Below are 15276 nucleotides of genomic sequence, written 5' to 3' on the forward strand. Positions count from 1 at the left end.
TTCATTCTAACAAAAATCTATCTAGAAAGATAGTAAATAATTCTAGAAACATCTTTTTATATATTAAGTGAATTATGATCAAGGGTAAAAATGTAATTTCACGCTAACAAAAATCTACCAAGAATGATATCAAGAAAATTAAATAGTTCTAAATATTACACACTTCAGTATAGATCTCTTATTAGGAAGACCAATAACACAGTTTTTTCAACATTAAGAACTTCATTTTTCATCTATTCCCTAATGGCACTACTTTTGTAAAACAATTATAAGACAAAAGTAAAATTCACTATTTCTTAGTGAACACATCACTTCTGAAACTTGTCCATATAACAAATTTTCAACAAAATCAATTGATCCACATTTTTCAAACATTCTAATGAATATGATAATGAACCAGTTAATATGTTAAATTCAATATCAATCACAATTGCAATTCTAAAAAAGGCGTAATTCATAAGGAATGCAATCAGTGAGCAAGCTCTTCAAGAACAAAATTTTCAAATTTTCGGAGCATGTTATGTCCTTTTCTTTGGTTCTCTTTAGACTTTTCAATTTCATGGTGTTGCTTTTCTTTCTGGATTGTAAAGATACTTTTTGAAGTATCTAATTTACTTGATTTCTCTTTTTATGTATAATCCCAAAATTTAACGTAACATATATGTCATTATATAATTTATTGAGAAAACATATATTATTTATTACTATCATTTTATCATCAGTTAAAATAATTTTTAGCAAGTTATATGAATTATTATTTTAACTACCTTATGTTAAATTGCTGCAATATATATTATATTAACTTTTGTTAATATTTCTAACATCTCATTATTTGAGGTAAAGCATTCATTCATCAGATATATAAATTACTTTAGAAAAAAATTCTTTCGTTACTATACTAGATTTTTCTCCTAATTTTAATGAATATAAAGACAAGATATAAAGTCATAACTTTGTTTTATCCTTTATCACGTTGTAAATAATGAGATGATTCATTCTAATTTTCATTAAGTAGATCGTTATTTTTGTTTGTTAAACAAATTTATAAGTGTATTCAAAATTAATCTATAGATGAATCAGTAGACTTTATTGCTTCATATATTTTATGAAAATTGTTAATATACTGAGAATAATTTTAATCTATTTTCTTGAATAATTTTTCAAATACAATAGAAAAAGAATATCATTAAATTAATTATTTAATTCGAATATATATGTTTGACATGATGTTATAATGATCACTAGAGCATCTGATATTTTATAATTATTATTTTTATCATGTTTATTTGAAAATGTCATAATAATTTTTTTTGAAAACTAATTAAATTTCTATTATAAATATATATAATATTGTAATATTGGGCTCATAAATGGGCCTTTCATTATATTGGTCCCGTATCACGGGCCTAAAATTATCTAGTATATATATATACTGCTCTTCACCGTTGAGCTATATAGTTGTTCCCTGGGTTGCTCAAGACTCTTGAGAAAATATTTTAGGGTGTGTGTTGGATCCTCCAAAAAAGTACATTGATTTTTGAAGGATCCAATACAGGTTCGACAATATTTTGAAGAGTCCGAGCGATATAAGATTATTTTGAGCTATTCCTCCCCTTGCCTTAAAACGGGATATATGTGTTTTCCATCCAAATAAAAAGTTGGGAAAAGGAAAATAAAGAGAAGCCAGATTCAATTATTTACCTGACATCTGAATCAACCTTAATTTCTTAATATCATTAGGCATACCCTCACATTAAGTTTTTCTTATTTCTTTTAACCCTTCCGTAGGAGCTTTCAGAATTGGAGGCGAAAGGTGCTTACTATCTGAATAAACCCTTTCGTCACCCTCACATTAAGTAGTTCAACAATTTCATTGTTCTTTTCCTCTTTTTTTTCTTCTTCTAATATTTGGTTGGCTATTATTGGTTGTGCTTAATTAGACTTGGTAGTCGACTTGCCATGTTTTGTGCTCCAAGTTGAGTTTCATTAATTTCGGATTGTTCTAGTTATAGTATCTTTTTGATAGAAAAAAGGGGTTACATCAATCCTAATAAAATGATCTGACATATTTTTCATTTAAGATCATAAATATAAGACAAACAATTTAAAATAGTGAAAATATTTTCTTCTATGAATTGACTATAATATCTTTTTCTTGCTATAAATGAATTTAAACGATAATAGATTAATTAGCATTTTTACCAAATCGATCAATACTTATCAAAAGATCGACCTAATTATATAAATATTGGGGTGGATAAAACTTAAACTTTTCTTTTTTCTAAGGTTGAGTTTTGTTCACCTCTTTTATTTTTATATTTTGCATGCTGAAGTGCTTGATTCCCATACTCCCACAACTATATATCTAGAAAGTACCTACAATTTTTAATCAAGTTTACATTACAAGGCCATCCGTGTAAATATTTTATTATATTTTTAGATAATAAAGAGATATGTACAAATAAACCTCTTTTAAAGGTGACATTTTATTATACAATAAAGATATCTACTAATAAACCTCTATATAAGAGTGACATTTTATTATATATTATCAGATAAAAAGAGATATCAACAATTAAATCTCTTTAAGAGTGACGTTTAGTATGAAGGATAAATATAATTAATTAATAGAAAATATTTTCATGAAAAGAAAATTATTTTCCTATGGTACCTATTTTCTAGTATTTTTTTAAACTAAAGATAAACTAATAGAGTTGTATATTAGAAAATGCTTACACAACACTGTGTAGAGTTGTATATTAAAATGCTTGCACAACACTATATATAACTAAATATAACTAAAACTCTTTCTAATAATATGCAAGTTTATCACTTCTTGATTTTCATACTCCCAATCCTAGACATCAATTTTCTTTTAGGTCCAACATTAGAATACAATTAAAAATACTAAGCAGGCTGTCACCTAGTGATCTTCATCATAGAAAGATTCAAAGGTATGGTCCTATTCCTATGATGATCAATTAAAGAATCTAGTCGAGAGAATTATGAAGTTTCAAGTTCGAGTTCTAATAAAGACAAAAATATTAAGTGATTTTCCCTCCTTTATTCAAATTTTTATTAACAAAATATCAATTATCTATAATCTGTGCTGATAAGTGATAACAATAACTACACGAACTAGTCCAGACATCACTATCATAAATAAAAAATCATCTTCATCAGTGGAAGTAGTCAATGCTGCTTCACTAGTTCCCTCTTCTATGCCATAACAAACTTTGCCTTTAATATTTGAAACACATTTTGCACTTCACTTTTGCCACATTTTTTAGGAGATATGTCACCTTGTCTTTCACAAATAAAAATATATCTCAATATGCTTTTTTTTTTTAAAAAAAAAAGTTCATCCACCACATATATTATTAAGGAAGATTACAAATAGGGGGAGTTAATTAAAGCTAAAATCTACAGTAATTTTGCAATACAACAATACATGATAGAATCCTTAAATGTTTAAAAACCTTAACCAGACTATCCTTTTTCATTAGTTAATTGCCTTTCACAGAATGAGGAAACTCCCTAGGATTAGTAAAAGACATAGAGATGTCTTCATTAACTCCATGCTTGGTAAGAGAAAAAACAGGTAAACAGCTTCATTTCATAAAATTAAAAGACCAAAGTTGGCCGTATATATGAAGTATATCAAAAAATATAGAACCTACCAAAAAAAAGTAAAGAACCACATTAAATCTTTGTCTTTTCTTCTTACTCGTGGTCTTTCGAGGTTTGCTTTGCTAGCTTCCGCATGACACCTAATTAATTATTTCGGTCCTAACAGTGATATCATTAGTTCTTCAACCGCATATCTTAATTATATCAACTACTGTTTTGGAGTCCGATTTCAAGATGATTGAGTCAATTATGTTTTCTTTGCACATCCATTTTGAACTTCACACTTGTTGAGACTAAATAATCAGGTATCCTGCGGAATATAATAAACAAATCTAGAAAAATGATAAATCAGACAACAAAAGAAATACATCAAGAAAGACATGATAATTTATCGTGGTGGTGTTAATCGAACTACATCAATAGTAAAAGATAAACACACTCTACTATATAAAAAAAGTAAAATATTCACAAATTCAGTCTAAATAAAAAGAGGTTCACACCAGTGGTAGTGCAACACTTGTGTCTCACAAATTCTCTTCATAAACAAGAGTACTCTCAAAGCCCTTATAGCTACATTGTGGATGTTACCAAGTGAGTAGAAAGATGACTCAATTTATAGAGTCCAAAACCTTTTTTTACAGGAAAAATAAAATTGTATTTTCATTTTAGAAAAAGAAAAATTCAATTATGATAAGTATATCAGGATAAACACCTAATAGAGGATTTATGCGGAGGAGAAAGAGATTATATAGATGAGGAAAAAGAAACATATTAGCTATGATACCTTATCTTTTTTAAAAATAAATAAATATTAGAGGTAGGGGAAATGGGGAGGGGACTATAATATAGGAATTGGTTCATGACTTTTTTAAGGATTCGAGCATCATAGGCCATATGTTCCTCATGTCCCTTGCGTGCACCCTTTTTTTGTTTCATTTCATATAAGTAGATCATATTAATATTGATAAATCATAAATTGAAATGTGTGTTGACTCTGATATCATATAAAATTAAGTCTTCAACTTAAACTCACCCCAGGAGAGAATTATGTCCATAGAAGGAGATCATCTTTTCCTCATCCCATCAATATTGGACTTTAACACCAAAGCCCAAAAAAAATAAGAATGTCATATCAGTTGACTTTTTCTCTAAAGCTAGTATACCACTAAGGTGAAGCTTTTTTTTTTAATTAAACTGCCTCCTTTGATCATTGATGAGAAAAAATTACAAGATTGAGTTTGGCATACCAAACTAATTACATGTGCACAGAGTAGAGACAAAGCAGTTTAATCCACTAAGTTAAGTTAACTGTTAGCTAATCCTAAGCTATCTGTAGCTCTAGTAAATGTCCTTTGTTGGATTTCAGCTTCAAATATTTGACAAATGCTATCCCATGTTGCTCCTTCTGGCCTTGCTAAACTGGAACCTTGTACCCACATTAGTTTTTGTTCGATAGGTGAAGCTTATTATATTAACTAGTCTCTCAGAATTAATGTGCATTGCATGTTTATGTTAAAATATTTAATGCAAAATTTATATTTCAAATGATACATTTTAAATAATACATATAGTGTACTTTTTTTCTGTTACAAAATAAAAATCAAAACATACAAAAAATAAATAAATTAACAACTCATAAGTTGAGGTTAGAGAATTTGCAAATTTGATGCTACTTTGGTTATACATATAGCACTTCAATTTAAAGATAAATACATACATGAAAATTAAAACTAATATGATACATATATTGAATCGCAGCATAATCAACCCAAATGCGGTTAGAAGCCTCCAAATTCTTACTTCGACTCAAACACATAAATATATAAAAAATAATTTTAAAAAAGAGTAGGACATGAAAAGTACCAGAAACTGAAGACAGTGGAGAAGAAGACTCAAGAAATTGTGAACATCTTAATCAAATAAAATAGTAGAAAAGATTTTCTATGATGAGATGTTAGAAGTAATAGAAAAGACTCATTATGAGATATTAGCAATAGTAAAAAAGGTTTAACTTATTATGAGATTTGTTTTAAAAAAAATATATTATGAAAATTGTACTATTTAATATTTAATAAATAGATTTTTTTTAAATTTTAATTTAGTGTAAGAATAAAAGAGTAATTCAACTTTATATTTTGAAATTTCACATTTTTAATATAATACTAATTTCTAGAAACGTGTTTTACACGTTTATCCCTTTGTCATTAGTATGATTCTTTAATACATTTAAAAAGTTTGAGTTATAAAATAATATTTTAAAGAATTAACACTATTAATTTTATCATTAGATAAAATTAATAAAAGTGAAACGACAACAAAAATAACTTATCAAACATAAGAGAAATTTTGACTAATAAAATTTAAACACCATTTATTAGGATAATAAAAACACTAAAAATTTCAGTCTACCAATTTTTATTGATAGACAATTTAGCGATGGATAAATTTGGTAGCTAAACAACAAAATCAGTCCTATTCCTAAAATTAGCTATAAATTTTTGTTAACTGCAAGTAAAATAGCGAAGGACCAGCAACAAAGTTCGTAGCTAATTTCAACGTATTTTTTGGTAGTATACATTAACTTTCACTTGAATCTATAGAACCAAATTATCTAGAAATATATACCTTTTTCCCCAAATATATGTGAAAGTTGCCTCTGTGCTGATTTACCAGAACAATAATTAGTCTTTGTTAAAATTCAAATTTAGTTAGATAAAATAAGTTAGAGATATTTTAGATTTTTGCTTTTCAAATATGCAGATTTTTATTTTTTTAAGTTGGCTAATTAAAAATCCTCTATGCTTAATAAAAAAAGTCCAGAGACAATTTCGATCAATAATTTCAACTTTTGTGTTGCACTATCTTTTAAAAAACTAACAATATGCAATTAATATTATCACGAAGCTAAGACCATGAGGTTGTCAAAGGATGGGGATAAGTGAAAGAGTTCGAAGTCAAAAGGACCACATTTTACAGCTAAAATTCCAAAAGGGACAATGAATTTTGAGATTGACCAAAAGGAACAAAGCGCGCTACTCCCGGTGACAAACAAAATTGCATAGACGGTTCATCCAAACGGCCGTTTAAAATTTTCTTTAGGGACTGGGTCTTTGGCTTTATAAGGAAGCATTGCAATTTGCAACTGCAGAAAAAGTTAGATTAGCAAGCAAAAGTGGACATGGATCATATATATGGTAGTTTTGAGTTTTGGATGAAAAACATCAAGGGTATTTTTGTGGTACGGAAATGTTTTCCAAATTCTTATGTTTTGTTGGTCAAATATTTTGAAAAGTAAGTTTCTTAAAAATGAGGAAAATGACTTCTCTGGTGGAAATAGGGAAAATAAGTTTCACAAGTGTCATTCTACTTTGATTGTGTTTTTCCAACACACTTTATCTTCACCACAACCCCATAATCAGTGACAGAGCTAAGATTTTCACGAATTGGCTTAGCTCTCGAAACTACCGGTGAAGGAGAAAGTTGTCCGCAATGGGTTGAAAATACGAATAGGTAAATTTGTGAAAACTATGTTATACATTTGCTTGCTAGTTAGCTTTATCTTGCATTTGCAAATTGCAATGCTTCCTTATAGAGCCAAAGACCTAGGCCCCTAAAGAAAATTTTGGCCCAGAAGTGAAAGGAGGAGGTGACTGAGGAACGCGTTGGTGTTGAGGTATGGACGACACAAGACGTGATGCTGGCCCAAGAAAATGTTATTGGAGTTAAGCATGAGGAGGCATATGCAGAATGCCCAATATAATGTGCAATCAAGGTTCTGGGCATTACTTTGGCATAATGCGGAGCGAGGAAAAGGAAGTGTGCACAAGGCATGGCACACAAGGATAGCACAACACATGCCCAAGTAACATCGAAGATTAATGGTGAGGCGCACACTATACAGATAGTGTAGCGCATAAGCGTGAGGTCTTGGCACTATAAGAGGCTTAATTAGAATTAAGTATGTTGACAAACGAAAAATGCACGTGGAAGAAGGGCCAATTAGAATGATTGAGGGCATGAAGCATTCAATCTTGAAGAAAGCAGATGAATGCTTAATTATGTGTGATGGAATCTATGGGGGCACAAGAGGGTGAACGCCCCGTGGAAAGCTCAAGAGGCTGCAGGAGATGTCTAGAAGGATCTGCCACCCCACCTTGTAGGCCTCAAGGCATGTTGGATTTAGGCGATGGGTGGTTCTAAAGAGGTCCATGGAGGCCAAGTGCATGGCCATAGACTTGAGGGATGCTATTATAAGAGTTGTATATTATTATTAAAGCTTAGTATTATTGATACAATGTGTGGTATTTATACATGAACAAGTATAGAAGATAAAGAAGTCTATTGAACGTGAGAGACCTAAAGAGAAGGGAAATAACTACGTATATGACTCAAACATACTAACGTACTAGGACTCTATATCCTTATCCTTATCAGCTATAACTGGTCTTAAAGATTCCTTGGCAGTAAATAGGAAGGGACTCCCACCATTTATAAACACCTAATAGTGAGCAAGTTCAACTAGAAAAGTCAGTGTACTAGTGAGGTTTTCCAAGTGTGGTGGATCTAGTGAGTCTTGCTCATTCCAATGTTTTTTCTACTATATTACTCAAACATAGCATGCTTGCTGGCTGTTGGAACTTGCGAGAGTAAAGCAATACTTCGGAAACCTGGCGTTTATCAAGGGGATCGGATACTCTTGCTAGGTGCTGCATGTGGTGATATAACGAGTCTAGTCCAATGACACCATGTTTCTGTGTCAACATGATGGTTTGGCCAAAGTAAAGTAGCTTAAGAAATGATTAGATTGTTGATTCATTCTTGTGGCTAATATTGTCACTTCTTATATATATATATATATATATATGTAATATTTTTTCCAATTTTAACTACCCCTCAACTACTTGAGGAGTTCAAGAGTTGCTTATTCTGTTCTTATCAGAATAGTTGTCATTCAAAATTCCATTTTGCTATTTGCCTTTGGTTTTACTGTTCAAAAGTAAGGGAAAAAGAGTAAACAGGGAGAATTTTGCAGCACGCAGGAGATAATAGAGCGATATAAGAGGCATACTAAAGACAGAGTTCAACCTGAAAACCAAGCTGGGGGACAACATCTACAGGTAGATTCTAGTTTTATGTCTCCTCCTCCGTAGGATGTATTAGAAAGCAACTAGTAGTTTCTTGCAAAAAAGTTAATAAAAGGCTTACACAACTATGCATGCAGCATATGCAGCATGAAGCAGCAAATTTAATGAAGAAGATAGAGTTCCTTGAAACATCGAAAAGGTTCAATTAAACCTTACTCCAAAAGTTGTTGCATTGTCATTTCTCTCCTTTTTTTTAGTAAATTTTAAAGATAACAAATGAAATTTTCATCAGGAAATTCTTGGGAGAAGGTCTTCAGTCATGTACCCTTCAAGAAGTACAACAGATAGAAAAACAGTTGGAGAGGAGTGTCAGCACCATCCGGGCACGAAAGGTTTCTTGATCAAATTAGTCTTAGAAATGATCTGTTCTTCTTATGAAGTCTCGGGAACTTGACATTTATCTTATCTTGTTCTTTTCAGCTTCAAGTTTTTAAGGAACAAGTTGAGCGACTAAAAGAAAAGGTAAGGCTACATTGAGTGATATATGTTGAGCTTTAATTCACACAAAGGTAAAAAACAACCCTTACTTTGTTGAATGTGAATGTCTCTATCGAAGAATTTCCACTTGTTTTCTTAAAGCTTCCCTTTCTTACAAATCCAGGAGAAAATCCTTGCTGCTGAAAATGCAAAACTGAGGGAGAAGGTATATTTTTCATTTCCTTAATTAGTATAGTCTTCTTTTTTCCAACTCATTGTCGGATATAAAATTAACTTACCTAGGTTTTTTTAGTTTGGTGGTCTTCAACAGAGAGAAACACCAAGTGTAGAGAAGGAAGGAGAAGCTCTTTGTACAGATGGTAGCGAAAAATCAGATGTTGAGACTGAATTGTTTATAGGACCACCGGAGTGCAGAGTAAGGCGTCTCTAAAAGAATTGATTGGTGAAATATCGGCAGTTAAAACGGGTATATAATCAATTGTCAAGTAGTGCTAATGCTAAATAATTGTGCATTTGAGCAAGCAAACTAATTAGGCTTATGTCTCTTAGGCGCAGCTGATTCTTGAACTTTTAATCAGTTCTGAGATGGTTTGTACTAAGGATGTGAATTAATTTTATTTCGTTTGATTGACAACTCTTAGTAATAAACTCTTCTGCTTGCTGCTTTCATATTTTCGGGACAACTAGTCTATATTACTCTAAACAATATTCTTGATTGCCTCTTAAGAAATTCATCACCACATTATCACAATTAGAATGTGATTTCATCCTTGCCCTGGACATATATAGTGTTTGTAGGCTGCATTTACCTCAGCTAATTGGTCGCGGATGCTCATGATGCCTTAACACGAGTAGCCTCGATCTGTTCATGGCTCATAAGGGCAATCTATGTAAAACATTTGACATGTTTCAAACAATTTTAATTGTTGGCACTCTGGAAATGATGAGAATAATGTCAAACACTAGGGAGTTGTTTAGCTTTTCATCTTTTCTGGGCTTTCATATCCAACTTTGGATAAGGTTCATTTCATTATCAAAACCTGGTTTTATTTATTTTCGACAAGATTAAGACGTCTAAATTATAAAATGTACCAACTTATGATACAACAAATTAAATATTCAACAAGAAATATTTTTTGCACTGTAATTTCTACATTAGTAATTCTAACATATTACTCATGAGTTTATGTGGTTATAAGTTTAAGCGAGCCCAATTATATGAAAAGGTAGAAAGTCATGTATGATTATAAATTATTTCACTAAATATACAAAAGATAAGATTCTTTTTTAAATTATTATTAGAGTTATTATTTTGGTTTTTAATTTAAGTATTAAATGTAATTCTTTCCTTTACTTCGACTCTTTGTTTTGATTGTTGTAATTTTTTTTGTCCCAATTTATGTGATATATTCCACTTTTTTAGAGTTAAACAATATAAGTTTACCGGGAATTTGTGCATGAAATCTTCAACTTTTTGAAATAAAATTTATATATTTGTAATTTACATAAAAAATACTACAAGTTACAAAAATTAACAATCCAAAATACTTAAAAGATATATGAAAAATTTATGGTCAAAGATAGACTTGTTTGGATCTCGATCAGAATTCGAAATGTGTCACATAAATTGAGACGAAAAAGATATTATTTATTATTACTACTATTTTTTACTTCATTAGTTCCTACTCCGCTACTTTACTACTGATATTTCCTTTTCATATGGTATGTTTTAATTGAGCTGAAGATCTATGATAAATAACTTCTTTTAATCTCACAATATTCCTTATAATTTGTGATATTAAGCTTATTTTCCTATTTGAATTTTGTTAAAACAAGTGTCAATTTATGATTTACAATTCTTAGAATTATAATATATTTAGGATATTTCAAAAAAAAAATTGGCAATCTAGCCTTCACTAGACCGAACCAAAAAGAGTCTCTGAAATATTACCTTTGTTAATTCAAACCTGTTAGAAAATGAGATATTTCTAGATGGTTTTTGTTTAATGATTCTTTTTAAATATGATGTTTAGTATGTAAAGGAAAGATAGTCCTTGTTTTATGGATTATGTTTTGTAAGAAAGTCAATAGTGGTTGGATATGTATGGTTCTCTACTTACTTTGGAAAAGCTTATGTAGATATATGTGTATGCTTTTTGAAATCTGAAATCTGAATGAAAAGAACTGTTGTTGAACTAAGTCCTTTCTTCCTGCTAGTTTCTAATACTAATAGTGGTATCAAGAGCCCTTCTTCTTGAGGGATCTGTGAAGGCAAGAAGGCTAAGTTTTTTTTCTCCTTCTAAGGTGAGAGCTGAGCAGCAGTAACATGGCATCCAACGGCTTCTTAGGTGCAGGACCTCCTATGTTTACAGGAGAAAATTATCACATATGGGTGATAAAGATGAAGGCTTATCTCATAGCTCTTAGTATATGGCAAACAATTGAAAGTGAAGATGATCTTCTTCCACTAGGATCAAATCAAACAGTTGCACAAATGAAGATTTATGAGATGCGAAGTCAAGGAAACCACAGGCTCTCACATGTCTTCATTCAGCACTTTCAGATATGATTTTCACAAGAATAATGGCTTGTGAAACACCTAAAGAAGCATGGGAGAAGCTAAAAGAGGAGTTCGATTGAAGTGACAGAGTGAAGACTGTCAAATTCTTAACTCTCAAAAGAGAATTTGAGATGTTAAGGATGAAAGAAGGAGATACTGTGAAAGAGTATTCTGTCAAACTTTTCGAGATTGTTAACAAAATAAGGTTGTTTGGTGAAACCTTTCCAGATTCAAAGGTGGTGGAGAAGATGATGATAAGCTTACCAGCAAGGTTCGAGTCCAAGATTTCAGCAATAGAAGAATCTTGTGATTTGAAGACTTTATCTGTGGCAGAACTGATCAGCAAGTTGCAAGCCCAAGAACAAAGATCAAGAATAAGAGATGAAGAAGTAGCATAAATGGCATTTCAGGCACAACATAAAGGCAAACAACATATGAAGGACAATAGAAGGATGGAAGGAGATAAATCAGCAAAGGGAAAACCATGGAAGGAATCTTCAAAGAAAGGGAAGTTTCCACCTTGCAGCCACTGTAAAAGAACCAATCATCAAGAAAAAGATTGTTGGTTCAAAGGAAAGCCATCGATTCAATATAGATTCTGTAGAAAAATGGGTTATATTGAAAAAAATTACAGGGCCAAGCAGAATCAACCACAACAAAACCATGTGCAGCAGACAAATTATGTTGAAAAGTCCGAAAATGAAGAAGAAAACGTATTTATGGCTTCTCATGTAGAAAACACAGCCAACAAATCCTCATGGTTCATAGATAGTGGATGTACGAGTCATATATCACACAATGAGCTCTTCTTTCACACACTTGACAAGTCATTCAAAGCTAAAGTTAGGATGGGAAATGGTGAAATGGTTGATGCACATGGAAATGGTTCAGTTTCCTTTTAGACTACACAAGGTACAATGTTAATACATGATGTGTTGTATGTTCCTTGTTTAGCATGTAACTTGTTAAGTGTGGCTCAAATAATGTCTAAAGGATATTCCTTATATTTTAAGGGCAAACATTGTTTGATCCTTGACTCTGAAGATAGTTTGATTGTTAAAGTAGAAATGGTGTATAAAACTTTTCCTTTAGATGTGAGGTTTGATAGTGCAAATTTTGCACGTAAGGATGAATCATGGTTGTGGCACAAAAGATATGGTCATAATGAGAGGTTTGATAGTGCAAATTTTGCACGTAAGGATGAATCATGGTTGTGGCACAAAAGATATGGTCATTTTAACTATGCTACTTTAAAGTCTATGTATGAAAAGGGCTTGACTAAGAATTTACCTGAGATTTCACTGTCTAAAGAAGTTTGTGAGTCATGTCAGATAAGTAAGATACACAGTATATCATTTCCTAAAAATGCTACCCGGAGGGCAACTGAAAAACTTGAACTAGTTCACACTAATGTGTGTGGTGGACCTATGCAGACATCATCTTTGGGGCACAATAAATATTTTGTGCTCTTTATTGATGACTTAACAAGGATGACTTGGGTGTACTTTCTGAGTAACAAGTCTCAAGTATTTTCAGTTTTCAAGAAATTTAGAGCTCTTGCGGAAAGACAGAGTGGTAGTAAGCTAAAGGTTTTGAGGTCGGACAATGGTGGTGAATACACTTCAAATGAGTTCATTAAGTATTGTGAAGATATGAGGATTGATCACAAGTTGACAGTAAGTTATTCACCCGAACAAAATGGAGTCTCGGAGAGGAAGAACAGAACATTAGTTGAAATGGCTAGATGTTTGTTGCTGGAAAAGAAACTGCCACAAAGCTTTTGGGCAGAAGCTATTCATACCTCAGTGTATTTGTTAAATAGGCTGCCAACAAAAGCTATGGATGAAAAGACTTCTATTAAGGCATGGAGTGGAATACAACCATCTGCCAAGCATCTAAAAGTTTTTTGTTAATATGCTATTCTCATGTTCCTTCTGTCAAAAGAAGCAAACTTGAACCAAAAGGTAAATTGGAGATCTTTATTGGTAATTCATCACAAGCCAAGTGTTATAGAGCTTTCAACTTGCAAACAAAAAGTATTTCAATCCAAAGAGATGTAGTCGTGGATGAGCATGCTTATTGGAACTGGGATAAAGGGCAAATTGAGAAAGATAATGCAGTTTTTCAGAACTTGAGTCCGCTGCCTGAAATGTTTAATATGCTATTCTCATGTTCCTTCTGTCAAAAGAAGCAAACTTGAACCAAAAGGTAAATTGGAGATCTTTATTGGTAATTCATCACAAGCCAAGTGTTATAGAGCTTTCAACTTGCAAACAAAAAGTATTTCAATCCGAAGAGATGTAGTCGTGGATGAGCATGCTTATTGGAACTGGGATAAGGAGCAAATTGAGAAAGATAATGCAGTTTTTCAGAACATGAGTCCGCTGCCTGAAATCAAATCATTTGGGTCTGAAACTCTGGAAGAAGACGAAGAAATAGACGGGGAACCTCACTTGATTCACCAATTTTGAAGACAAGGTCCCTTTCCGAGATATATGAAAGATACAATGTTGCAATCTCAGAACCAAATAGCTATTAAGAAGCATCAAGACATGAAGTTTGGATTGAAGCTATGAAGGAGGAGATTGTTATGATAGAAAAGAATGATACTTGGAAGTTGGTTGATAAACCCAAAAACAGAAATGTGATCGGGGTGAAGTGGGTTTATAGAACCAAACTTAATCCAGATAGCTCAGTTTGTAAATACAAAGCAAGGCTACTCAGTTTATAAATACAAAGCAAGGCTTAAATACAAAAAACAAGGCTTGTTGTGAAAGGTTACGCGCAAGTAGTAGGTCTGGATTATGGAGACATGTTTGCACCTGTTGCACGACATGATACAATAAGGCTGTTATTTGTTTTGGCAGCTCAGTCAAATTAGAAGTTGTATCATTTGGATGTGAAATCGACATTCTTAAATGGACTATTGCAGGAGGAGATCTATGTCGATCAACCAAAAGGCTTTCAAGTTGCAGGAATGGAGGATAAAGTCTACCGACTTCATAAGGCATTGTATGGATTAAAGCAGGCTTTTCATGCATGGTACAGTAAGATTGATGATCATCTCATTCATTGTGGCTTCAAGAGAAGTGAAAATGAAGCCACTTTATATGTAAAAGAGGCTAAAGAAGGAGATGTGTTTGTGGTGTCACTCTATGTTGATGATCTTCTGGTAACGTGAAGCAATAAAGCTATGGTGAATTAGTTCATGCAAGAAATGGAGACCAAGTTTGAAATGTCAAATTTGGGTGAAATGAGTTACTTTCTGGGAATGGAGATTCGTCAAGCTACTGATGGAATCTTCATTTCTCAGAGAAAATATGCATGGGATATTCTTAAAAGGTTCAAGATTAAGAGATGCAAGCCTGTACCGACCCCACTGGTTCACAGTGAAAAGATTTCGAAGTTTGAAGGAGGTAACAAGGCTAATCCAACAATTTATAGAAGTTTGATTGGTAGTTTTCTGTATTTGACACCAACAAGACCCGATCTCATGTTCGCGGT

At 32.0% G+C, this 15276-nt stretch overlaps 1 protein-coding gene across 1 annotated transcript in view; it reads left to right on the top strand.

The window, feature by feature from the left end:
• The window catches only part of LOC102601314 (MADS-box protein SOC1-like), a 12875-nt gene extending 2994 nt beyond the window's left edge, over positions 1-9881 (top strand). Inside the window, exons 3-8 of the mRNA XM_006339440.2 lie at positions 8663-8747; positions 8852-8913; positions 9007-9106; positions 9195-9236; positions 9376-9417; positions 9505-9881. Coding sequence (XP_006339502.1) covers positions 8663-8747; positions 8852-8913; positions 9007-9106; positions 9195-9236; positions 9376-9417; positions 9505-9642 — 469 coding nt within the window. The 3' untranslated portion in view covers positions 9643-9881. The remainder of the gene's footprint in view (positions 1-8662; positions 8748-8851; positions 8914-9006; positions 9107-9194; positions 9237-9375; positions 9418-9504) is intronic.
• Positions 9882-15276: the final 5395 nt, after the last annotated feature.

Source organism: Solanum tuberosum, unplaced genomic scaffold, assembly GCF_000226075.1.
Source record: "Solanum tuberosum cultivar DM 1-3 516 R44 unplaced genomic scaffold, SolTub_3.0 scf00010, whole genome shotgun sequence".
In the NCBI taxonomy this organism is placed as follows: domain Eukaryota; kingdom Viridiplantae; phylum Streptophyta; class Magnoliopsida; order Solanales; family Solanaceae; genus Solanum; species Solanum tuberosum.